This window comes from Volvox carteri, assembly GCF_000143455.1.
Source record: "Volvox carteri f. nagariensis unplaced genomic scaffold VOLCAscaffold_100, whole genome shotgun sequence".
Classification (NCBI taxonomy): domain Eukaryota; kingdom Viridiplantae; phylum Chlorophyta; class Chlorophyceae; order Chlamydomonadales; family Volvocaceae; genus Volvox; species Volvox carteri.
Genome location: NW_003307643.1, coordinates 49,116 through 72,808, shown reverse-complemented (window position 1 = coordinate 72,808; position 23,693 = coordinate 49,116). Strand labels below are relative to the sequence as shown.

Here is a 23,693-nt window from a genome sequence, read left to right as displayed (position 1 = left end):
GGTAATTGCTTTGGTTGCTTTTTGATCCTAACCCTGCGTTGCCTGAAGCTTGATGTTTTACTTGGCCCATCAGCTGCGGGGAGAACGCTTTAATGAAAAAAACGGGTAGCAACTGACTCCTTATAATCTTAATGGTATTTTCTCAATTTTAATGACGTTTTCGTTAATTCTATTCCATGTTGGCATGCTAATACGTACTGTTACAGAAACCTTTGACGATAGACAGTAAGGCCAGGCATGCTGCCAAGACCCTGGCTTGCCTCAGTCGGGTTCATCACCCTGCTTTTAAGCACAGGTTGGTATGAAACGGGGGCTTCGATGTAGCCTTGAGATGTGACTAACAGCAGCCGCGTGGCTCGCAGCGGAGGCGAACTCGACCGAGGATACGCCAACAAGCCCGTTGCGCGTTGCTCTTTATATCGGCTGCGCTATCTTTGGTGGTGGGCTCGCTTTTACGCTACTATTGGCGTGCGCTGGCTGTGCCTTCGACCGGCGGCAATCTTCCCGTAACCAGCAAACTTCTGATAAGCCACCCACGCTAGACCCCAAAGTAGGCGTGGTGGAAGATAGCGTCTGGAACACTGGTGACCAGCCCACCTGGGTAAGTAATATCTCTGCCGTGGGGCGAGGCTGCCTCCGGCGAAGCCAAGGTCATGCTGTGCCGGGTCATGATCTTTTCCTACAGATTTGTAACCTCAGTCGTGCATATATCTTTTAAACATCATTCTTATTCCATAGGAGGACCACGGCACCAGCAGGTTTCCAAAATTCTGCCGCTTACTCTCCCTACCCCGTACATGTTTATACCCGGTACATAACCATCGCTACCCATCTCATCTGCACCTCATATACCGGCGTGGCGCATAAAGGATGTCCATCGAAGTGTGCGGTCTCCCTCCTCCTCTCCCGCGCAGGGTCAACCAGTCCAAGCCGTTCCAGCACAAGGCGCCTGGTTGCCGCACACTGGGAAAGCGGCATGGGGTTAGATAGGCGGCCTTGCTGGTTGGGGGAACGTGGCCAGCTTCAACCAACGCCAGATTCAAAATGAGGGTCCCGCTTTGGCACGTTTTGCTCTTCAGCACTGTCCGGAACTCACTCCCCCTAGGACATCAGTTCAGCGCCGTATGGAAGGCTTGTGGCTCGGTAAAAGGGCGGGGCAGTAGCAGGGCTCGCGCCGGCCCGTCCTTTGCCGCCGCGGCCCCCTGTTAGGGCACTGCTGCTGCAAAATTCTTTTAAGCCTATGTGGTTATTATTGTTATCATTATTATCTTCTGCTATCTTAACTTATACTAAAAAGGTATATTGCTGACTGGAAACCTGATGACGCACGCAATGAAAGTGCCGGGTGCGCAGTTAGGCCGGCGGGAAACACCGACTGTTTCACTAGTCGTGCCCAAAGCCATGGGATCTTTATCCCATTTTTTCATCAAATTGGGTCGGGTCGGGTCCTGTCGGGGTCGGGTTCTGTCGGGTCGGGTTCTGTCGGGTCGGGTTCTGTCGGGGTGTCATCGCACGTTTTCAGCCTTCAGGTCGTGACCGCTGGCTGCTCTAATTATTATTATTGTTATTATTATTATCGCTGGGGCGCTAACGGTCATTGCGAACCGCGGGATGTGCAGTTGAGGGCTGTGCAGCAACTGCTAGGGGCTCCTGGGCTGCACGCATGAAGGAGGAGGAGGAGGAGGAGGAGTACTATAGTGTGGTTGGCGGGGCAAGTTCAGGTTGCAGTGCGGCGGGATTGGGAGTTAGGGCGCCGCACGAGGTTTTTGGCTGGGTGATTCCCCCATCGCGGGTGAGCGCGTGGATGTGAGTTGCGTGAGGACTACTGCAGTGCAGTGACGAACCAAACGGTTATCAGTTGGTCGTCTCGCGAAGAGGGCGAGGAGAAGGATCGGTCGAGTGGGTGGGTGGGCGGCTGATGAGCTCAAAAGGAGAGAGCGGGGTATATGCCGCATGGAATAAACCACAGCATGTGTGCGCTTATCTATCTACATTAAGCATGAATTCACACGGAGGACATATGCACACACATACACGGGGTGCCAATAAGGCGATGACACCATCAACATGACACCATCAATGTGACACCATCGACTGCGGAATCACGTATGCGCTCTCCTGAATTGATGTCAAATGATGTATATGCAAGTTCGCTGGGCGCGCATCCGGTGGCGCAGATTCCGGAGGGTTTGTGTGTTAGTAGGTTTGGTTTAACTCCTTAATAATGTTTTGCCGTGTACTGTTGTGGCGAGCTGAATTTTGCCGAAGAAGGCTTGCCGAACAAGGTAAGGAAATGCAAAAGTTGCGTGAATCGTGATTTGCGGCATACAACGACTTCATATGATCTGTCTCCGCGACGCGCAGAGGAGGCGGCACACATTACATGTACATAGGTGCGGATGCCGGCGATTTTCCGTTCTTTACAACACAAGACGCGCGGCGCAACCTGGGCCGCGTTTTCCTGGCAGGGCGTTTCATTTCGACTTCTGCTTTGTGTGTTCTTGCCTGCTTTGTGCTCTGTGACGTGGTCGCAGAGACGTCTCTTATGTATGTCAATGGTGAATTGTGTACAAAGGTGTTTCAGGTGGCAGGTGCCACGTCATGATTCTCGAGATGGTGTGCAGGTGTTGACCATTGAGCAAATTTAGAGACATCTTTTTGCATTGTAGTTTTCTCCTTATTTTGCCCTCCATGTACGATGGCATGAAAACGTTCGGTGCGCCACACGGGACCGAGTGCTTCCGCGCATGGGTTGAACGGGCAGGGCTAGCATGCCACGCAACCTTTACTATGATAGTTAGCGGCCTGCACATACAACGCATATTATCTTTTAAGATTACGTTACCATGTGTTAACAGAAACATTCTAGGCGTTTAGGAAGCTTTTTCGAAGAGCATTTGTTCGTCCCCCCCCCCTTGCTGCAAGCTCCTAAACACAGTAGTATAATGCCGCGTCTGCGTTGCGCGATTGCGCACAGTTGATTCCTCGCCGTCTCATAGCACTCCCAAAAACTGGGTTAAATCTGGTAAATGGAACATGTCGTCCGCATCAAACCGTCATCATGGCGTCGAGCTAAGCTAGGCCTATGGCCTATAGGCCTACCACTTAACACGTTGGCAAAAGCAAAGTACGATGGCACGTACGTCCTGGCCGCCGTTCGCGCAGGCAAAGATGTAACAAAGGAGGGCAACCACGACAAAAAGAGAGCAACTAAAACCCTTGGAAATTTACTTTTCAACACAACTTCTTCTCCGTCCTGAGAACACAGCTCCCGCCCGACGTGCTAGCCTCGCAAGACGTGCTAAGACAGCATATCCTCCACCCGCCTAACCATCCTCATCCCTTAACACCGGCTTGCGCCTGCCACCGGAAACGCGACCGACGGGCGAGATGACGGGCTGGTGCAATGGCCGATGCAACCGGAAAAGACACACTACCCGATGACACACGCCCGCTGTCCCTGTCGTCCGGCAACAACATATCCCTACCATCCTCTTCTATCTATAGTAATAGCTATCCTCCTTCCACAGCTTTCCTGTCCTGGTCTTCACTTCTCGTGCATTTCGTGTGGCAGGCCAGTGCGCTGTTGGTAGCTCTTCAGCAGGTTCGCCAAAACCGAGATGCCTGCACGTACGTTTGGCGAGGAGGGATGCAACGAGCATGCAGTGAATCAGCAGCCCCCAGCAGATAGAACGGGGCGACGAGGACATGGAAGGAGATCAGGCAGGGGACAATCCAGAACACAACAGGGCAGCGACCCGCAATCATCAAGAGTGAACCTGCGTAAACCTGCGTGGGTGGGTGAACCTGCGTCCACCCGGGTCACCCGGAAGGGCTGGACAGGCGGAGGGAAGTGGAGACAGCGCACATGTAAGGAAGGGTAGCGACTGAAGGGTTACTACAGAAGGGTAACGACTGAAGGGGAAGGCTGTCACCGAGCCATGAACCAAAACGCTGCTAATCCTCTCCCTGGACAGGGAGACGCGGATACAGCTCGTCCGTCACCACACGGCGTTACATTTGGTTTGTGGCTGTAACTTGTGGCTGCAAAACAAAATCGCAAGAGCCGGCCGTGGAAAGAAGTCTACGGATGGGTTGATGTCGCAAACGGTACCTAGCTGACCAACAGCGCACCACCCACACCCACACGCACACACACACGTACGCACACACGCACCCCCCATGGCGGACATGGCCACCGAATACGTGTCGCCGGTGGCGCGAGCAGCTGGCAGAGCGGTGGCCAGCAGACCCACGGAGGTGATGGTGCCGATGTCGTACCCAAGCTGCGGGTGCCCGGTCACCAACAGGCGACTGCGTGCGGAGGTGACGCGCGGGAGATGTCGTTGGGAGTTGCAGATGGGATGGCCGCCGATTAAAAAATATTTGATAGGCCGTGCCAAGTTTATTTTAAAAACATTCTAAAAACATGACAGGAGGAGGAGAACACGCATGCGCCATGCTTGGTGCTGGCTTCTGCATGGTTTCTGACATCCCTAGCCCCTAGCCCGCACGTCCGTTGCGCTGCGCTCCTTTCGGAGTCGACTTCATGGACATGATTTAGTTCCCCTTAAGGGGATGATGATATCCCCTAAAGGGTTATCCCCTTTAGGGTTGTCCCCTTTACTTGTCCATCATGTTAATGACCCGACCAAATCAGAGGTACTGTCCGCATAGTTTAAAACACTGCTCTAAAGTCGCGATATGGCTGCGAGCAAGCACCTGTCTCATAAATGACACTCCACACGCACCCGGCGAACAGGTACGCCAGGGAGAAGGCTCCCGCCATGGCCGCCACCCGGGGGTTCCTCAGCGTGTTGTAGGCGTAGAGGCCGCCACCAGCACCTAAACAATGAGACGGAGGCGGGGTGCTTTCTTTTCCAGGAAGAAGTTTCAAAGAGTTAAGCGGAAAAAGGGACTTCACGTTAACTAAGCTTTTTGAACGCGTTTTAAGCGGGGGCCAGGGGGCTGCAGCGGTTATTGGAGAAATTTTCAGGTGGTGATGAGTGCAGCGAACGTGACGAGGGTAAACGTTTTGCGCTTCCCGAAGAGAAGGAAGCTACGCTAACAGTGCGTCGGCTTTCACACTGTGGCCGTGTAGCGAAGCACGATCCTTGCGATCTCGTCTTTTCAGGAAATAGTAAGGAGTGCAGGAAACACGAGGAGGCCGCAATGCTACTTTGTCCTCTAAAATTGAACTCATGTGGCATGCAACGGTTGTCGCAAATCGCTCGTGCAGCTATCGCGCTGTCGGGCAGGGAATCCAATCATCGCGGCTTCCGGGACCGAAGAAGCAACGTACACCGACTGAAGGCCTGAGGCGCAGCCTTCTTGGGATACCCAAGCACCACTTTCTTCTAAACCAGGAACGCAAAACAATACCTCCTACGAGCATAACTCAGGTATAAATGAAGGGCAAGAGCAGTATCGCAGCAAAAGATGATGAAATTACTTACAGGCTCCCGACATGATGTAGTGCGGGTAAGGGTCGACGTGGCTGGACAGCGTGGCGATTGGCGAAGAGGCGCGCTTCAGGGCGTCCTGGTCGCGCGGGATTTCCATCTCAGTCGGCATCTTACTGCTTTGCGGGGGTGGCGCAGACTGCTGCGAGGTCTTGCTCGACGACATCCTTGTGGAAACGACTCCTCTGCTTGAGTAATACTTCGGGTTTCTCCAATGTCGACCTTCTTCGAGACTCTTTAGTTAATTTGGACCGTTGCCTATCTATATGAAGTGGGCTGAGGACAGATTCCGGAACGGGAGGGAAGCCCTGTCGCACGGCAGGTTGTAAAGGGCTCTTGCACCGTTTGCATTCTACTTTGGGCATGTGATGTCAGCAAACCACCGACCCAGGGGTCATCATCAACACGGAATCGCACGAAACTTGCGAAGAGTGAACCCGGTATTGAAGCCGCGGTATCTAACAAAACGTAGGAGAATACGTCTCTTGGTCTTCTCAGTCTTGTCTTGGACTACGCGCGCACCCACGCATTCAAACTGCCTTTATTTTTTGAACCTTCCCGTAGGCCTTCTGCTCGCCAAGACTGTGTATGGTCCGATCTCGGGAATAATCCTTTTGAAGAGCCCCACCATCTAACATATCGTCAAACGTCAAACGCGCGCAATGGGTCATGTATAAAGCTAAGCGGCGTTCCATCAGCAGGTTTTGCTTTTACCGCGCAAAACAAAAGCAACGCACATCCTGCGCGTTGGGTTTGCAAGATACATTTGCAGTTGCCGGTGAGGTAGTGGTCGGACCTTGCGCAGCTCCCCTTCCGCTTGCAAGCTGGATTCCAGCGCGAGAGCCCAAGACCAGTCAGGGTGCCACAATCCCACAATGAATTGGCAACTCTCTGCGTAGCCATGTGACGCTCCTATTAGATGCGCAACATCGGAAGCTAAGGCCGCCCGTCAACCTGCCTCCCTGCCATTCCTCCCACTCATGCATCCACGTCCAATCCCATGTCAAGATGAGGCCCAGCCAGTAAGGATAACCTTAATGATGATGGTGATGGTGATGATGATGATGATGCACGTCCCCCGGAAGGGGGAGATAAGCTGGACTGGAGCGCTGCATCCCAGTCCGCATATGCACAGTGATACCGCATCACACCACGCGACATGTTCATTCCAAGGACAAACAATCCCACCGCACTGCACACCGCCGCACTGTGCACCAAAACCCTAACCACTAAAACCCTAAGCAAGCCGCCCTGGGCAGCTCTGGCAGTGCGCTGCAGCATGCACACCCCACCCCACCCCACCCCTAGGGTACACATACATCCCCTCGAGCGACATCATAAGTGCGCCATAAGGACGCCTCCCTCTGTAAGGGCATCCTGAGGACGCGAGAGTGAGTGGCTTCACAAGCGGCCCCAGTCCGCTGTCGCCGCGGCTGCCAGGTCATCCTCCAAATCCGCCCGGCTATGGCGCGTGTCGTCATAGTCGTAATCGTGGTGAGCGGCGGCAGCATTCTTGCGGCCCCTGCTGACCATGATGTATCCCTCCAGCTGCTGCCCCGCCTCCCGGAGCTGCCGACGGAGGATATCAACCTCACGCTGGTGGTGACCATCAAAAAGGGGGAAAGATGAACCACAGACGAGTGTGGAGCCGCCAGTGGCCCCAAACAGGGTCAAGAACAGAGGTAGGAAACAGGGGAGAGGAAGAGCGTTAAGGGAGGAGAATTGGAGGGGGAGTGAGAGAGTCAACGGTTGACATACGCCTTTGGGTAGGGGTCACCAACGTCGTGCCCACAGGGTGCCGCAAAGCACAAGTGCACTCCCCAAGCCATCATAAGTACATCTCCAGACACAAATGTGTGTTCCTGTAGCAGCTGACCGCTGAAAAGGTCTCTCGAGTTGCTGGCGGTCGCGCTCTGCGCGTATTTATAGCGCCGTACTGTGTACCGGCTGCTACATTCCCCCCCCTTTGAAGGGAACCGTCCCGGGCCCTTAGAGCCTCGTATACCGCCAGCCTGTGCCTACCTTCGCCTACCCTCGGGCAGTGGGTAATTACTCCACGTCACGTCATGTGCCGGCTCACATGCGCCTAGCCGTCTTCAGATTTTTCAGGCACAGAGACAGTCCAGTCGGTTCAGCTACTTTTCATAATTTGTGCGATATTCGCTCTCTGAGTCGCCAAACCCAATTTCCACTCAACTGTGATTGGTGGGGGTTGAACCGACGACTTCAGGATCGTGAATTTTCACGAGGTCTCGATACCAAATGTAGCAGCTGACCGCTGAAAAGGTCTCTCGAGTTGCTGGCGGTCGCGCTCTGCGCGTATTTATAGCGCCGTACTGTGTACCGGCTGCTACAGTTCCTCCCATAAAGTCCTTCCATAGTAAAGTCACGACAAGGATTCACAGCATAACTCCTAACCGTACCACTTCATAACCGTACCTAGCACGTTGGGTGCATTAGCTTGTGTGCTACATCTTAGCTTGCTACATCTAGCTTGTGTGCTACACCTGGCAGACGAGCAAACTGACTTGGGCCAGGCAGTATTTCGTACCCTGCACAACCTCCTCCGGGATCCGGTCCGTAGCTAGGTCCTCAGCAATATCTCTCGAAAAAGTCTTATCCTGCCTGGTCCAATTTCTACCCAGCCCAGCCCAACTCGCCAAGCTAAGCCAGCGGCCCCCAACCGACCTTCATGAGCTCGTTCTGGCTGCGTGTGAGCCCCAACTCGCCCTCCGTAGCCTCCAGCTGGGCGTGTTTGAGGGCCAGGTCCCTGCTAGCGGTCTTGAGTTGCGCGCGTGCGGCGCGGAGCTCGGTATCCATGACGGATAGGCCTGACCTGTGTGAGCAGAGATGCGGGGATGCCGGTATTGAAAAGCGGGATCAGGTTTGGACGGGTCGGTTTTAAGTGGCGAGGTCGAACAGCAGGGCATGGCCAGATCTCGCATGAGCAGGTTGGTCGTTGCCTTGGGCCCAGGACTCACATGCTCTGTTCAACCTTCAGAGCGGCTTGCCGGCACATTTCCCGGGTGGTGGATAGCTCCCGCTGCGCGTCGGCCATTTGCTGGCTGAGCTCTGCGACTCGCGCATCCTGTATGCAAAGCAAGGACCAGGAGAGTCCGTGAGGAGGACTAGCCGCGCAGCTGCGGTGACAAACCTACGTGGAAAGTTTATGTCGGAGATGGGAAATCGAAACCTCCGCAGTGTCCACACCTGTTCAGTTCTGCGTCTTGCCTCTGTTTGTTCTAGAGCCTGCTCTTTGGCTGTGAGACGTTCCTGTGCTGATCTCAGCTGTTCTGTGGCCACAGTAAAGTGAAACCGCGTTCACGGGTTGTCGTCTGCATTCTCAAGCTGTTGCGCCATACAAAACTTACTGCAGGCTTCTGTTAATTCATGCTGCTGTCGCCGGAAAGCCTTCACGAGCTTCACTACGAGGTAACCTGCCCCAAATAATAAGAGGGCACCGGGTCCATGCGACGCCCAGCGGGGACGCGCAACGCTTGAGCTGAGGCCTGATGTGGAAGGAGGTTTCTCAGATATAGAAGTTACGTTGCACTCTGGTGGACCTTCACGGGGTTGCTCTTCTGATGTGTCAGCCTGAATAGGGGTTTCCGCGACAGCTGGCTCTGCGGAAGTTTCGTTTTCGTTTGTCTGGGTGTCCATTTTCACAGGTTTATCATGAATTCGCCGCTCAGTTTCCTCTTGCAGAAATTTAGGAGTAAAAGAACTTGTTGACCGTTTTCCATGCATAACGGTTGGATTCAGCGAAAGTGCCCATTCAAATGTTCGTCCCAGACCTGGTCTGGGTTGACACTACTGCGATTCGCGGTTTAAGGTCCTGGGTTCGATTCCTGGGGAGACCCCCGAATTAGTCGGGAGCGCGAGATTATGGCTAGCTGCTGAGATGTGGAGTTGAGGTCGCAGTTGATGGACCAGATTCGCACGCTAGATTGGTGGCGATTGCCGAACCCTCCGTCTCTTCGGTTGTTCGGGTGAATGGATGAGGAGGGGTCCTAGACGGCTGGACCCACCGCCTTGGACTTACAGTTCGTATGGCGAAGTATAGTGTGGTAGTGGTGGACGGTGCTATAAGATGATAAATCGTAGAACTGACAATGTGATAAAGCGGCCCAGAAGCCTCCCACTCTGTAACATTACATTACATTACATTACAAATGTTCGTCCTGTGCTGTGTGCGCTCTCAGCAACGTTTGTTATTTATGGTCATCAAGTGACGGGGTATCCAGTTCCGCATAATAAAGATCATAGTCGCTATACTAGCCGTTCGAAAGATGGGTCGGCCGGACAGGGGGTCGGCCGAAGCACACAAGTTTATACCGGTCCCTAGCATGCCTAACCATAATTGAATGCCATCCAAACCACCACCGCTGCTTACAATTTACAGTCACAACGCGGAAAGTCTCAACCGGATGGTACGACGACTCGGAACACTTCCTCGAACAATTCTTCGCCATTTCCGCCACAGCACGATAGACGCGCTATGGCAACTGTAACACGTGTTCAATAGCTGTCCATAGGCTATCCTCCTGTCTGCCGCTACTGTAAAGATTGCCGTTCACCGCTATGGCCGGCAACCGCAGCTATCGGTTTATGCAGCCTCCTGCCTGTAGGCCTCAGCACAGAGCAACCCTAACCGATCGGCTGCCAGCTCCCAGCCAAGTGGCAAAAACGCAGGGAGCCCAGGAGCAAAGAGTTTCGCTCGTCCTGCCGTCTGCGCTGAGCACAAGTAGAAACTATTAAATCTTTACTGCCCCCAGGCGCCTGACCAGTGCTGGTGATTGGCCGATCAGCTCCCGCAGCTGCACCTCCGTGTCCTTCATCTTCTTCTCGATCGCGTCGCGCTGCTCACGTAGAGACTTGGCGTCGGCCTCTATCGAGGCCGCCTTCTCATCCAGCTCCTTGAGCACCTCCCCCTTGGGGCTGCAAAAGTACCTGCGGGGTGGTTCAAAAGAGGGCGACATGGACCGGAAGGAGAAGCCCAAAGGCATGCATTTAGGATGATAGGCAAGGATAGAAATCTCGTAAAGCAGCAAAAGTAAAGGAGGACGCAGGAGAGGGAAAATAATGAGTGGAAAGCACAAGAAAGTGTGCTGCCTAGTCCCAGATTATATGCCCGTGGCCCAAGGGCCGCACACAAGAACACAGGGTCCGTCGCAAACATGTCGGCTGAAACACGCGTCCCTTGCGAGGAGGTGCAGCTACGAGCTACGGGATTGCTGCCAAAGTCGACCATGCGTATACGTGTGCTCTGCAAGGTAGCGGCCAGTTCCAGTCAGCACCGCCACGTAGTACATTTCGCCTACGAATCCTACATACTGTGTGTGTTGTCTCCATCACCAATCGTTGTGGCAGAAGATGGCAGCGTAGCCGTGCGGGTATAGCCACGCGTGTGCATTAGCAAAGCAACCGCCCTCAACCGTCCCCAGGGTCCCCACTCCCACGGCCACGCTACTCACGCTCTGCCAATGCTTTTATACATGGTTGTGCTGTCTGGCATGCTTTGCAGTTCTTGCTTGGTGAGCACGCAACGCTGTCGCTGAATGCCAAGCATTCGTTCTTGCTGCTGAGTCTGCAGTACAAGGAAAAGGAGCTGTCGCCGATTTGATCCGCCTTAATGGAGACTGCAAGGCTGATATCTCACCCTTTGAAACATTTCTGCCTGCATGATGACCTTATCCTGGAGCTCGTTGAACTCCTGGATGGCGCGCTCATCGCCTTCGTCCATTTTCGGTGAATCTAGAGCTCCGTTACCTAAAAACGCTTCAAGATATTCCCTATTAAGAAAGTACTTTCTGGAAAAGGCCACGCAAAGTGGTGCTAATACATTTTACACTTCGGTAACAACAGCAGCTTTCCTGACGATAAACGAGTAGTGAATTCGAGGCATGAAATGCACTATTATTTCACAACCTTCTGTGCTCTTCTGTTGACAGAGGAAGGGAGTTGTCTTCAGAGTGTGTACGACTGTTTACCGTTTCCCGTGCCGGCATAACTACTGTTGTCACCCGTTTGCAAACAATAGAAATTTCCGACGTCCCATAGAATTTTTGTGGGACGAAACGATTGCGTGAAGTGGAGGGCGTCACAAATAAAAGTACCGAGGATAGGCATCCTACTTTTGTGAAGGAGCCAATATGTTTAGGAAGGCTGGACAACTCGCAGCCTGTGCTCTGAGGAGCACTGCTGCAGAAATGAAGGAGGCTGGCTCGCAACAAGTTCGGCGCATGGGTAAGGCCAAAGCGCCTCTGCCGGTCAGGCTAATCTGCATATATCCATCACATCGTGGCTCCGCAGGGGGAGGTGGTGCGAACCTGTACCACCGCACATACAACGGCAAGCCTGTCCCGATTGAGTTCCAAGGCCCGGACTATGTCACGTACGCGGGCGCCACCATCAAGAAGGAGTTCCACGCCTTTGATACTTACCTGTCGCGCTTTATTGGTGCTCTCACGACGTAAGTTCAGCGGAGGGGAACGCAGTAAGGACGGGAATGAGGGTGGTGTTTCGAGTCCGACCAACCCGCACGCATTTGGCAGATTCTTCCGCATCCGTACCTACTTTCTCGCGATTAAGATCCTCCCTTCCCCACGTCTCCGCAGGTTTACTATCCTGTACCACTTCTCCCTGAACGCTGAGGAGCACTGGGTAAGAGGCCTCCCTAGCAGGGCGTGAGGGCGTGCATGGCTGGGGCCTGGGTTCGATAACATGGCACTTAAACCCAAGGCGGCTGGGGAATAGGGTGCGGGGAACAGGGTGCTGGAAAGCGCCCTGCTCTAAGGGGGATTAGCTTCCTGATGGGGCCCCCCAACGGGATCACCGCAAAGATATCACCCCGAGGACCCGTCTGCTCGTCCTCTTGCTTAGCATTTGGGGTTAAGGAGCTGGCGAGGCGGAGGAAGAGGATGGCACTCGCAAGCAGCTCTTCTTACCGAAGGATGTTCTTATTGTTTGGTTGCACACAAACGCGGTGCTGAGAAACGCGATAATGAGCAGCAAAGAATGATTTGGAAGAGGCTATCGTATGGTTGTATGGTTGTCTGCCCGTCTTGTGTATGGGACGGCCGGCCCCATGTGAGGCACTGCGATGAATTAATGGAGCAGCACGTCGAGAAATCTGGGACTGACAGCTCCGAAACAGCACACACGTATGCACACACGTATGCACAACTCATTGGTTGAGCGGAAAGGTGATTCGCAAAGAAACTTTCGGGTAAGTGATGTAGCTTAATTCCCATGAAGACGTCCATAATCCCCCACACAAAGAGGTGGGCAAAGTAACAGCTGACGACGTTGTTCCCCACCCACCCCTGGCACACACATACATACAAGAACACACAAGCACACACACAATCACAATCACAAGCACACAGAAAGGTTCTTGCTTTCAGCGGGGATCCAGCAAGGCAATTTCCGGCGATTGCGCGCTGCTACAAGAACACCTCCTACGGCTCACAGCAGTCGCCAAGCGCAGCTGTCTGGGAGTCCAGCCAACATGGCGTACATGCATGTGTACGGCCCCACCTCACTTCAAACCCACGGCAACCCGGGCGGCACATCTTCACTTCGGGCTTGGGACTTTGGGTGTAGGACCCCGTAATCGGGTTGTGGGCCAAACATTTTCAGGATTGTATTATGTCTGAGATTTGTTTGTCTATGCCCCTCACTGTATCCGCCCCCGCAGCACGGCGATATTTACTTTTTCGAGAAGGATGTCCAAAAGAACGGCTGGGACGATGAGAATGGGCACGGACATGGGCACGGACATGGTCATCATTAATGGAGAGGATGTTTGGAAATTAGATCGTATCATCTGCTAAGGGAGTGGTGTAATGTACGCACGGAAAAAGCATGGCCGGTTAATTCGTCTTTGCTGGCATGGCAGAGAGAGCGGGTAATGTGATGATGCGAATAACGAAGCAGAATTTATGTCCGAAAATTATGGTGTTGATGATTTATAGATATTTCAGTTACATGTAAAGGGGGGTAAACATTGTAAAAAAATTATTTTCTGGTGGCAGCGTGTACTTGAGTAAAATGTTTCTCCATGGTATTTACAGGAAATAGTTGTCTCATACATAGTTACCATCTAAATCTTTGTCATCTTTTCCGCCCTTTTCAGCCCTCAAGGCCTTCAACAAAAACTGTACTACAAGATATAAGAAATACATAACTTTGCGACCCCTAAAAGTACATGCAGCAACAAACAGCCAAAAAGACAACACTACCCTGCAAGCGCACTGGGGAATTAACCTCGATAATGTCACAACGGTTTACCGTACAACTAAGATGCGGTACAACTAAATTTTTGTTGCAGTACTAAAAACAAATAAGCATTCATTCTCTCCGAAAACCCTCTTCTTCAACTCTCCTTCACCCCAGCGATCAACGGCTTTGGGACTGAAAACCCTGGCCACCCTCCTCGCGATATATCATGAAATGTGTTCGCTTGGCGGTCTTATCCATCACGTCGTACGCGCAGTAATTCACAGGGGGAACAACTGCAACTACAACTATAATTCGGTACCAAGATCTCCCAACACTCAACCGCAATGACCGCAATTTTTTTTCGCTGCGACACAGGGCCATGAACCCCCCAGGTCACGCCCATCGTTTAGACAGCAAGAATACGTAGGACGGATCAGATGTTATACAACGTACAAGGAGAAAACGGCCTGGTGCCCCAAGATGACGGCAATCCAACAATGGCCATAGGGTTTCACGCCGCCGCCACAGGCGCCCAGTACTTCAAAGTGGCGTTGACGTAGGTGCTCTTAGCCACCTGCGAAACACGGCAGTGCACACAGCTCTCAGCGTGGCGGCGGAAAACGCCGCAGGCCAATGACTTCCAACCACTTCACGTGTAAACGAATCCAACTGGTACGAATCCATCAAGCTGAGCAAGGATGATGCCAATTCAGGTCAGGTCAGGTAAATGCCCGGATACATTTCACTACAAAAGGCGTACACTAATAATCGCTCCAGGGCCCGCCGCAACTTCCCCAATTAGGCGCGCGGCTACAGCGACGGCGGCAGGGCATCAGTCCAGCCATGTCCGACACTGTCGTAAACCCCCCAGTCCTACTTACCTTCTCCAGTGCCGGATCAGCCACAGACTGGACCATGGGGTACAAATACTGCGCGCCCAGCTTGTAGGGCGTGGTGGTTGTGGCCCAGCCCAGCGTGGTGGCACCTAGGCTGACGGAGCGCTTGTACACAAGCGAGCTCTGTGCGGGGTGCAGATACGTACACAGATACAGGGAATGAGATATAAAGGAAGCACAAAGCAGCTTTCCTTTTGGGGAATTGTGAGTTTGCCTGTTTGGTGGTACAATATGCGCACGCCCCGCCCTTAGGCCTGGAAATAGAGCGCCAGAATGATATTCCGCTGCATGGCAAAATTCTGTATTCGCTGCAGATCGTGCGATTTGTCACCAGCAAAACTTCAAGCGTACATCCTAAGCTCCGGCTAGGATGCTCTTTCAAGTAGAAACTTAAGAAAGCCATGTACTAACTGGGGGAATAAATTTCGGCTGTTAGGCGCCAAGACCTGCACCGCCCGCCCGTCGCCCCACTGCGCCTAACTTGGGAGCTGAAAGTCGACAGCTAAACCTCGCTCACCACTAGCGCATCATGCGCCGCGATGAAGGTCTCGAAGCCCTTCCTGGTTACTGGGGCGGTCTTCTCCAGCGTCTTGGCAACTGGAAAGAATAAAAGAGCAGTCAGTATATACACACGGCAATGTGTGAGGCATTAGGCAACGCAGGCAACGGTAAGCATCATCAGCAATGCGGGGTGAGTGTGGGGGGGAAACACTGTTTTGCCTACGAGCGCCCTTGGCGAACACACCATATGCATGTTGCACGCTCCCAACACGAAATGAGAATGACTCGGGGACTTTTAATAGAGACCTAGGTTTAGGCTTCGTCGGACCAACGCCAGGATGAAGTCTTAGGCCAAAAGCTAAACCAAGGTCGCGTAAAGACGTTGCGCGCAGAATATTCATGCGTACATTCCGTGCGCTCATGCCCAGTCAAACTGGGGATGGACAGCATCTTTACCTGCCGGAATGGCCGCGAATTGCTGCCAGGAGTCATAAACGATGCGCACGGCGGCGTCGGGGTCCGAAAGCTCCTTGGCCTTCTCCACAGACTTGCTGATGAAATCGCGAGCCGCCTGAACCGAGATGTCATAGCTGAGCTTTGAAGCCAAGTAGTCTGCGGTGGACTTGACCATCTGGTAGTACTTGTCGGCAGCAGAGCGGAAAGTATCGATGTTGCTCTGCGTCAACTTGCGCGTCTGGGTCAGGTACGCAGCCGTCTCCACGTACAGATAATCAACCTGGCATGGATAAGCGTTCCCATGAATAAACCAGAGGCAACCATTGTGCCAAGGCGGTCACGGATGTTGCAGCATCCAGAAGACGAGGCGACGTGCAAGGAGACGCATTAAGCACAAGACGCGACTCAAACTGTACAACATGTGAACAAGGTATCGCATAGCTAAGCAAGGTGCAAGCTAGCGGTTGGCGTAGCTTCTAACGGTTGCCTTGCGTTACGCAATCACCCGGACCCTGGGCCAAACCTGCTCGTCGGTAATACGCAGAAACTTCTCTGCCTGGTCGGATGCCTTGGCAACCACAGGAGCTGTGTACGCAAGCACAGCGTCCTCCACCTTCGCGAGGAAGGGCTGCACTTGCTGCGGGACAAGGGGCTTGACCTTCTTGTATGCACCCTCGACGTAAGCTGCGCCATTGGCAAGCTTGTGCGTGTAGGCATCAACAAAGCCCAGGCGCTTCAGCTTACGGTCGTCAGCCATAGCGACAAGTTCAGTGAAAGGGTTTGCTAGCTGCCAATACTTCGATGCCGCAAATGGATGCAAGACTACTTTCTTATCACTGACGTATAAGCGGAATTGTTTTGCTTGGAAAGTTTATAGTCCTGTTTGGCAGGTTCCGCACGGAAATGGACGACAGTTGCATGACCTGGCGCCAAATGATTGCATCTAACGCCTACAATGTACATGTGTGACCATATAATGTCTTGGAACGTAATGTGGTTGAGATTGCATGCCACGAACTCTTTGCAACTCTCCTGTTAACTGTCATACTTGGTACCCGTTAGGGCGCGCAATGCAAACCATAGGCATTGGTCACCGCACACAATTTCGTCTGGGCGCCGGCTATCTGACAAGTGTTGATTGTGACGGCAAACATTCTCTTCCGAATGCGTTGCTGCGCTGTGTTGCTGTCATGCCCAAATTCCCAAGTGCATGCGTTTGCAAAGTGTTGCTCCTTAAGGGTTCCTGGTACTTGCGCTTTCCGTTGGACCTGGCTTGTGTGTAATTAAGTTTGTCTATTACACCTCTCCGCCGTGCTGCAAGCAGGGCCCTTGCGAATAGCAAAACTCACAGATAACGCCTCTGCCACTTTGCGCACCTGCCCCATGCCCATCCTGTTCTGCAATATCCACTTCCTTAAGCCACATTGTCGAGAAACTCATATAACCCATCGTTATTCCCCTCCTGTTACCTCCCGCAATACGTCCCCCTCCCATCTGTCCACCACGCATTCAGCACAAAATACCATAACCAGCCAGCCAAAGGACCCACTAAAACCCCCAGCATCTCCCTCCAAAAAAGAAGCTTCCTTAGTCCCCAGCAAAAGATGCACCCTACACAGACTTCCTAAAGGCTTTCCTCGCCGCCCCCACCGCAGTTGCTGCCCCCACCACACTACTACTCCGTTCATTACCCACACAAAGTGTAGAGTACCTTCCCTACCTCGCACCGTCCCCACTTCCCTCCCCCCAGTTCCTCTACCACCCCCTCCCCCCTCTATATTCCACCAGCGGGTCGTTGCGGTGTGCGCCCCACAGCAACGCCCCCCTCACCCCATCCCCACCACATACCCCAACCTTACCCTATTGCGCTTCTACCCACAGAGCTACAGCCAGTTGCATGCTGGCCCATCCACACGACCGTACACGGCTCCCCATCCGCCACCGCCACCATCACAGCGCGCCCTTCCCATTTTGCCCCTTTTGTTTTCGGCCTCTTTCGCGTCGCGCCGCTGCCAACCACGTCGTGAGACAGAAAAACACTTTCACACACACACACACGTACACACGCAGCTCCGCGTCCTCCCCTTCGGCCACCTCCACACCACCACACCATGGCGTTGGGGGCCTTATGACCGCCTCACAAGTCCCTAACGTAATACCCTCCCCCAAGCATTCAACCCTTCTCTTTCGTCCCGCCAACCTTCCAGTCCCCTAGGCGGCCCCCGCCAACCTTTCCGCCCCCTAGGCGGCTGCCGGACGGTTTCTCAGGAGGCTCCTCCTCCTCCTCCCTCCCTCCCTTGTCGGGTTCTTTTCCAATCTGCCCCGACCGGCCGCGTGGCAGCTGCCTGTCTCTGCTCTCTTCTCGTGGCTATCGGCCCTGACCGCCCAAGCCGTCTGCCTGGACCAGGCGGCCTGTCTGACTAAAGGTGCGGCTAGCTGCACTGTGTGCTTTGCGGTGTGGTGTGGTGTGCTGGGTTGTGTTGAGTGCCGTATTGCGGGTGTTCCCAGGCGTCAGGCCGACATGGGTCGCACCACCACTACAACCACAACCATCATCGCCATCGTTCTCATCAGCGTCGTCATTGTCATCGCCATTACCACCATCATCATCATCATCATCATCATCATCGTCATCATCATCACCACAACAGCAACAACCATCGTCCTCCTCCTCCTCGTCCTCGTCCTCGTCTTCCTCGTCCTCCTCGTCGTCGTCCTCCTCATCACCATCACCTCGTCCTCCTCCTCCTCATCATCATCATCACCTCATCGGGGTGTTACGAGCGCCAGTCGTTGCGGTGATCCCGAAGAGGCGGAGGAGGAGGAGGACGCGGGGTAGGCATCCACCACCAAGTACGTGTACTGCCACTGACCGTCAACGTCCTTGTACATGTCGGCATTCACCTGCTCCGAAACCCAGTCGAACACGAAAACGCGCCCGTGTGAAGCAATGGTAAGGTAAGAAAGGTACCAAGACGAGGGGGACCTCACCTCACAGGCGGCAGCAGAGGCCGACCGCAAGACCTCAATATCGCAAGGTCCCCATACCGTTGGCCTCTAGACCCCGGTAAATTAAACCCTAAAACCCCAAAACCCCCACTCCCCTCGGCCTCTACCCCCCTACCTGCGCCCCAACCAGGCCAGCGGCCCCCCCCCCCTACCGCAACCACAGCAGACACCTCCCCCCCGGGGCTCACCACACCATTCCCGCTGGGTCCTCGAATGTGAAACTGGATCTGGGGTGTTGTGGGCGTCGGTGTTGTGGGCGAGGGATGTGGGGAGAGGGCGAAGGGGAAAGAGTCTTTGAAGGTTTTTGCGCAAAGGATTGTTGTTATTGTCGTAGCTTGGTGGCCGCGTAACGGCGGCGAAGTTGTCGCGTGGACTGAAGACGGAGCAAAACAGGAAATCAGGAGAGAAAGGAAAAGGCATGAAATCCTAAAAGAAAGGGAGCCTTAGCCACGTCATCCCCGACAGGATTCCATAAGAACATACCCCGCCGTATTCAGCACCAACCCCCCGTACACAGTTAACCCGTACAGTGCCGTACAACTCTCACCCGTACGTGCTCCACGCCATTGGCGTCCTTGTAGATGTGGTGGGGAATCTGTTGTCGTGCTACCCGGCTCTCAGCGTTGGTGCCCCAAGCTGAAGAAGGGAGGGGGGTGGTGTTTGGGAAATCACGACACACGATACATGCAACAGCGGAGGTTGTAAACTGCCGTACATCACGTCTAAAGGCGCAAACTGCGAAGTGTTGGCTGGATCCAAAGGAAGGCCAAGGACGCAAAGGAGTAGCGGAGACGGCGGCGGCGGCAACGGCGGCGGCAGCAGTATACGATTTGTTACAGCGGACCCCAGCGGCAGGGGGAAGGGGGAAGAACAGGACGATGACGATGACTAAGGGAAACACCGTGTGGGTTCATGGGTCACTGAACTAACCACTATACCTGGTACGGCAGGTTTTATACCCCCCGGGTAGCCCCCCAGCCCCCAACTGCCCCCATTGCTCCCCGCCAGCCCCTAGCCTCCCAACCACCAACCAACCAACCAGTAACCAACTAACCAGAAAACCACCCACCTACCCCGGATGTCATCTGCTCCGCCGATGCGCACAGTGACCCGTGGGTCGTTTTTGAGCCGTTCCAGAGTGTGATTGAAGCACGTGATGGCGGTGGGCTCGAAGATGAGGGAGGTGAGTACGTGGTACAGTACGAACGCCAAAACCTGACAACACATCCGGAGGGCGGGTGCGGGCGGGGGAGGTGCGGGGGAGGTGCGGGGGAGGTGCGGGGGAGGTGCGGGACGGAAAACTGTTTAGCATGATGTATGAAGTGAACATATGGTGGAAGTTGAGACAAGCTGCCAGCAGATGTTCGGATGGAATCCATCCAATGTCCCACCACCGGCCATTCGCGTCCTCCCTGTTGCCCCTCTCCTCCCCTCTCCTCCCCTCTCCTCCCCTCCCCTCCCCTCTCACCCCAAATGCCGCCAGGATGATGAGTGTGTAGCTGGTCCCCTCCACAACCCCCACAGGCCGCTGGGGAATCTTATCCGTGATGGCGTCGATCTTCTCCTGGGTCAGCTCCAGGGAGTCGTACGATACCTTTTCCCCAGATGGGGGAAATCGTGGCGGAATGGGGTGGAAAACGGCGTGGAGATGATATCTTGAAAATACATATATATATAGTGTGTGTGTGTGTTTTAGTCACCCGGGCCCGCGCTTCGTATGTCACGCAACCCCAGACCGGGCTCCGCCTCCATTAATCCATTAATGCTCATTCCGACCACCGCCGCGATCTCATAAGCGACAGAAGCAGCAGGCAACCAACACAGCCAGGTAGGTAGGCAGACCAGGCCAGCAAAAAGCCGCCAGAAGACGGCTCTTCAAAATGGACGCCGGACGCCATCACATCATAAAAGCTCTTATCTCCCTTTTCCGCCCTTCCGCGCCTCTATCTCCCTTCTTCGCCCATTCCCTCCCTTTCCCCTCGCGCTCCTCCTCTCCTTCAATTCAGCTAGTCATCACTTCACTCCCTGTCCCAGCTGTGAACGCGCTTTCCACGCCACAAACCCAAGTCACGGACTAGCAACCGATAAGTTGGTGCTTTGGAACTCGGCAGCCAGTCAATTCTCTTGCAGCTTGCATCATCGTGATCGTGATCGTCATGGCGATCATCACCATCACCATGGCACCCTAATGTCCCTCCTCTTCACAAGGTCTACACACGGCACCCCGGTGCGGTTGAAGCGGTTGAAGCAACCGCTTCAACCGCAACAGAAATCAACGGTTGGGACCCGGGCCGCGACGCGGGGGCCAACCGAACAGAGAGCTGGCAGACTAAGAGGGAGCAGCACTGAAAGGAGAGAGGAGATATGTAACCTGTGTAACCTCCTCCGCAGGTGAAGGGGGTGAAGGGGGTGAAGGGCTAGGCAGATACCCAGGGTGCACTATGTGAGTGAGGTGGGTAGGGATGGCGGCATAAAGCCCGGTAGGGCCGGTGTACAGCAGCTTGCGGCAGCCGCGGCTCGTCGTCACGCCGGCGCCCCGGACTACCAAGCAGGGCCCTCCCCGTGCCCAAGACTCAAGTTTTGAGTTCCGTAGCCCGTGTTAAATGGTTTGAGCATGAGCTTCATCACTGCTGGGTGAAAGCCTGTGAATGCATGTGGTGTGCTACGACAGGAGCCTGGTGTATGTGAATGGGTTTGGACGACAAAAAGTGGCTTATTGCCAGTGTACCCCCACATCAGCGAAAGAGGACCCATGGATTTAGGGGCATGGCGCACCTGCTCCTTGGGCTGCTTGGGTTGCTCTTGTGCGTTTGCCGCGGCCGCGTAATGCCGCAAGTTTGGAAGGCCTGGAGCCCGATTCGGCTGTATTGCATCCGAGAGCGGCAAATATTATCGTGTCACATGCTTGCTACCAGCCCGATGGCGATTCTCACCGTCAAATGTTCAGCTAGCCAGAGCAATCGCGCTTGCGAGATGAACGCGCTGCCCAAACAGCGGTTCTGGTGCTGCGATGCATGAAGCAGCACTTCTCCGATATGTGCTAAGTGCTTTTGTGTGCTACGTGACAGGCCGCCAAGCATCCCTTGTGTAGCCAAGCCGCGCTCGCTCGCATGAATTATGCTGCTACATAACGCAAGATCCCGATGTAGCGCTAACGCAGTGTTGAGCAAGAGGGGAGCACGTGTTCGCGAGCTTTGCATAATGTTTACACACAAAGATCAGGAAGCCTCGCTGGGCGCAAACACAGTTTATGCGCTCAGATAACACTTGTGAAGTAAATGACTTCACAAAAAAAATTCCAGGCAAGGAAAAGAAAGCGATTGATATAAGTGTCGAAACCTTCCGACGCCGCGATCAAAATAACCAAATTTCCCGTCCTAACAACCCTTCCTCACCAATCCAAAAATCTAGCGTTTGTACATCCCTGCATACATAGCATACGACGCGGTATTCCTGTGGGTGAGGTGAAAATTATCAGACCAGCACCGTCCGCCCGATTCGACACTTAGGGGGTTCACAGTCCTGGGCATAAAAACTCATGCCTTCCGTCGCTACACCCCATCACCTCAGGTTATGACGTACCCGGGTAACCTCAGTCCACCCTCCGTGCACGTGGCCACACCATCAAGGCCCTTCGGGCTGGCGGAAAGAACTCCACCATTATTCCTTACATAGCTCCAAGCAGAGCTCTCTTCAGCAGGCCAACGTCTTTCTGTCCTTACCGTCCGCCAATCACTGCCCGCCCGATTCGATAAACCTGCGAGGACACAAAGCATCTTCAAGTTCGAAATCACCCTTGCATGAAAAGGGTTGGCGTGCGGGGCCTGTATGGTCCCAAGTAATGCCAGGGCCACTTACCTTCCCCAAGACGTAGAGCACCGTGAACATCAGCAGGGCAAAGAGAACCAGGTACAGCATATGGTTGCTTTGCGCTTGGCGGTATGCAATGTTTAGTCGCCCCATGGCCCTCCGCATGCCCAGCTTGGCGCGCTCCAATGTGTCCTCCTGCACGTCCCGAATCAGGCGGTGTTTTATGCTCGACTGCAAGCGGGTCCGCCGCAAAGTATTCCCCCTTCATCTCACCAAGGAGTTGATTAACTGCCCCTGCTGCTTCTGCTCGTCCTCGATAACCAGGGACAACTGCAAGGTAGAAACCCAGTCCGGCAGTTTAGACACAGCAGGTGGCTCCCATAGCAGGTTAGATGCATACCTGTTTAATCTTTTGGACATGGCTTCTGAGGCCCTCCACCTCCGAGTCAAAGTCGAACTTGCCGACGTTAATCGCGACCTGGTCTTGTGTTTGCTGGCGTGCACTAAGCCCTCCTCTGCATTCCTAAGTGTTCAATATCACGTAATCAGTAGTGGAAAGCACCCAAATGCACTTGGAAGCGTTTGGAATAAAGCTCGCCTGGACGCATAGCCGGCCATGATTAAACAGGATTAACACCCGTGACTATGCAGGTGAAATTAGACCATTAATCTCATAATGTGGACTAACACAGAGGCGTCGCGGTTGGTGGGCTGGACACGTCGCTTTGAATTGCAACAGCGGTCGGAGGCCAGCTAAGGAATTGTGATAAACAAACAAATAAGCACAAATCGACGCAGCCAGAATGCTAGACTACTGCAACATATGCCCAACTTTCTTAATCCTGTATGCAAGCCTAGAAGAAGAATCGCCATTCCGTACCGTACGCGACGACAGCGAACGCTCGCACGTTTCTGAAAGCACGGAGCTTCCATCTTACAACAGTAATTTACTCGGCTCGACCAAATTAAGAGCTTGTGCAAAGGGCTGGCCCTCATTTGACGCAGGTTTCAAACATAACTCAACACAGCTCCATCCCAAACAAGTGCCCAAACGTGCAGCCCTGTCCCTCATGTACAAATCTTTCCTATCGGATTTGACTGCTACCCAACATCTCCCATGGGACCCTTCATACGTCAAGACTCTTGACGTCCTTCGCGTCTAGCCTTCCAGAAGACCGGTCCAGTATTCTTGTGAGGCAGGGAGCTCCGTATACCGCTGCCGTCCCCATCAGTTTTCCCACCCAAACTTAGCTAACAGCAAATCCCCTGACAGGAAGTACCTCCCCTTCCTCCCTCGCGTAATGTAATAGCTGGTACATAGTACAGCACACATGAC

At 53.8% G+C, this 23,693-nt stretch overlaps 6 protein-coding genes across 6 annotated transcripts; 1 reads left to right on the top strand and 5 right to left on the bottom strand.

Moving 5' to 3' along the window:
* Positions 1-1,587: 1,587 nt before the first annotated feature.
* On the bottom strand, positions 1,588-5,628 carry VOLCADRAFT_99951 (uncharacterized protein; the record flags this gene model as incomplete). The annotated part of the gene is made up of 6 exons (XM_002958610.1): positions 1,588-1,655; positions 3,103-3,146; positions 3,552-3,624; positions 4,178-4,314; positions 4,752-4,845; positions 5,457-5,628. 6 exons carry the CDS (start codon positions 5,626-5,628, stop codon positions 1,588-1,590), a joined length of 588 nt encoding a protein of 195 aa, XP_002958656.1.
* A 1,235-nt stretch (positions 5,629-6,863) lies between these two features.
* Positions 6,864-8,755, bottom strand: VOLCADRAFT_99950 (uncharacterized protein; the record flags this gene model as incomplete). Its single annotated transcript, XM_002958609.1, has 4 exons — positions 6,864-7,031; positions 8,151-8,298; positions 8,444-8,550; positions 8,673-8,755. Coding segments are annotated over 4 exons (504 nt in total), but the record flags the coding sequence as incomplete, so codon positions are not given.
* Positions 8,756-9,597: 842 nt separating this feature from the next.
* On the bottom strand, positions 9,598-11,375 carry VOLCADRAFT_110092 (uncharacterized protein). Its single transcript, XM_002958608.1, has 3 exons — positions 11,122-11,375; positions 10,937-11,049; positions 9,598-10,412 (listed from the first exon to the last, which is right to left on the bottom strand). The coding sequence occupies exons 1-3, from the start codon at positions 11,203-11,205 to the stop codon at positions 10,217-10,219; spliced, it is 393 nt and encodes a 130-aa protein (XP_002958654.1). The 5' UTR covers positions 11,206-11,375; the 3' UTR covers positions 9,598-10,216.
* A 137-nt stretch (positions 11,376-11,512) lies between these two features.
* Positions 11,513-13,496, top strand: VOLCADRAFT_108238 (uncharacterized protein). The gene is made up of 4 exons (XM_002958622.1): positions 11,513-11,708; positions 11,775-11,934; positions 12,080-12,125; positions 13,162-13,496. The coding sequence occupies exons 1-4, from the start codon at positions 11,615-11,617 to the stop codon at positions 13,255-13,257; spliced, it is 396 nt and encodes a 131-aa protein (XP_002958668.1). The 5' UTR covers positions 11,513-11,614; the 3' UTR covers positions 13,258-13,496.
* Positions 13,497-13,516: 20 nt separating this feature from the next.
* On the bottom strand, positions 13,517-16,373 carry VOLCADRAFT_108237 (uncharacterized protein). The gene is made up of 5 exons (XM_002958607.1): positions 16,062-16,373; positions 15,539-15,818; positions 15,099-15,178; positions 14,567-14,704; positions 13,517-14,259 (listed from the first exon to the last, which is right to left on the bottom strand). The coding sequence occupies exons 1-5, from the start codon at positions 16,293-16,295 to the stop codon at positions 14,197-14,199; spliced, it is 795 nt and encodes a 264-aa protein (XP_002958653.1). The 5' UTR covers positions 16,296-16,373; the 3' UTR covers positions 13,517-14,196.
* Positions 16,374-17,906: 1,533 nt separating this feature from the next.
* Positions 17,907-23,290, bottom strand: VOLCADRAFT_99946 (uncharacterized protein; the record flags this gene model as incomplete). The annotated part of the gene is made up of 13 exons (XM_002958606.1): positions 17,907-18,283; positions 18,412-18,529; positions 18,736-18,774; positions 19,095-19,183; positions 19,621-19,762; positions 20,016-20,141; positions 21,323-21,409; positions 21,481-21,552; positions 22,270-22,371; positions 22,406-22,552; positions 22,631-22,687; positions 22,758-22,872; positions 23,238-23,290. The coding sequence occupies 13 exons, from the start codon at positions 23,288-23,290 to the stop codon at positions 17,907-17,909; spliced, it is 1,524 nt and encodes a 507-aa protein (XP_002958652.1).
* Between the last annotated feature and the right edge of the window lie 403 nt (positions 23,291-23,693).

What these genes read in the sequence shown, in the direction of transcription:
- VOLCADRAFT_108237 (XM_002958607.1), bottom strand. Translation starts at nt 16,295, where the DNA reads ATGGCTGACGACCGTAAGCTGAAGCGCCTGGGCTTTGTTGATGCCTAC. An exon ending in CGGCGCATGATGCGCTAGTG is followed by an intron (nt 14,705 to 15,098) that starts GTGAGCGAGGTT and finishes CACCCCGCACAG; the next exon opens with AGCTCGCTTGTGTACAAGCG. An exon ending in CTGATCCGGCACTGGAGAAG is followed by an intron (nt 14,260 to 14,566) that starts GTAAGTAGGACT and finishes CGTGTTTCGCAG; the next exon opens with GTGGCTAAGAGCACCTACGT.
- VOLCADRAFT_110092 (XM_002958608.1), bottom strand. Translation starts at nt 11,205, where the DNA reads ATGGACGAAGGCGATGAGCGCGCCATCCAGGAGTTCAACGAGCTCCAG. An exon ending in AGGCAGAAATGTTTCAAAGG is followed by an intron (nt 11,050 to 11,121) that starts GTGAGATATCAG and finishes CTTGTACTGCAG; the next exon opens with ACTCAGCAGCAAGAACGAAT. An exon ending in TATAAAAGCATTGGCAGAGC is followed by an intron (nt 10,413 to 10,936) that starts GTGAGTAGCGTG and finishes ACCACCCCGCAG; the next exon opens with GTACTTTTGCAGCCCCAAGG.
- VOLCADRAFT_108238 (XM_002958622.1), top strand. Translation starts at nt 11,615, where the DNA reads ATGTTTAGGAAGGCTGGACAACTCGCAGCCTGTGCTCTGAGGAGCACT. An exon ending in GCAACAAGTTCGGCGCATGG is followed by an intron (nt 11,709 to 11,774) that starts GTAAGGCCAAAG and finishes GTGGCTCCGCAG; the next exon opens with GGGGAGGTGGTGCGAACCTG. An exon ending in TTTATTGGTGCTCTCACGAC is followed by an intron (nt 11,935 to 12,079) that starts GTAAGTTCAGCG and finishes ACGTCTCCGCAG; the next exon opens with GTTTACTATCCTGTACCACT.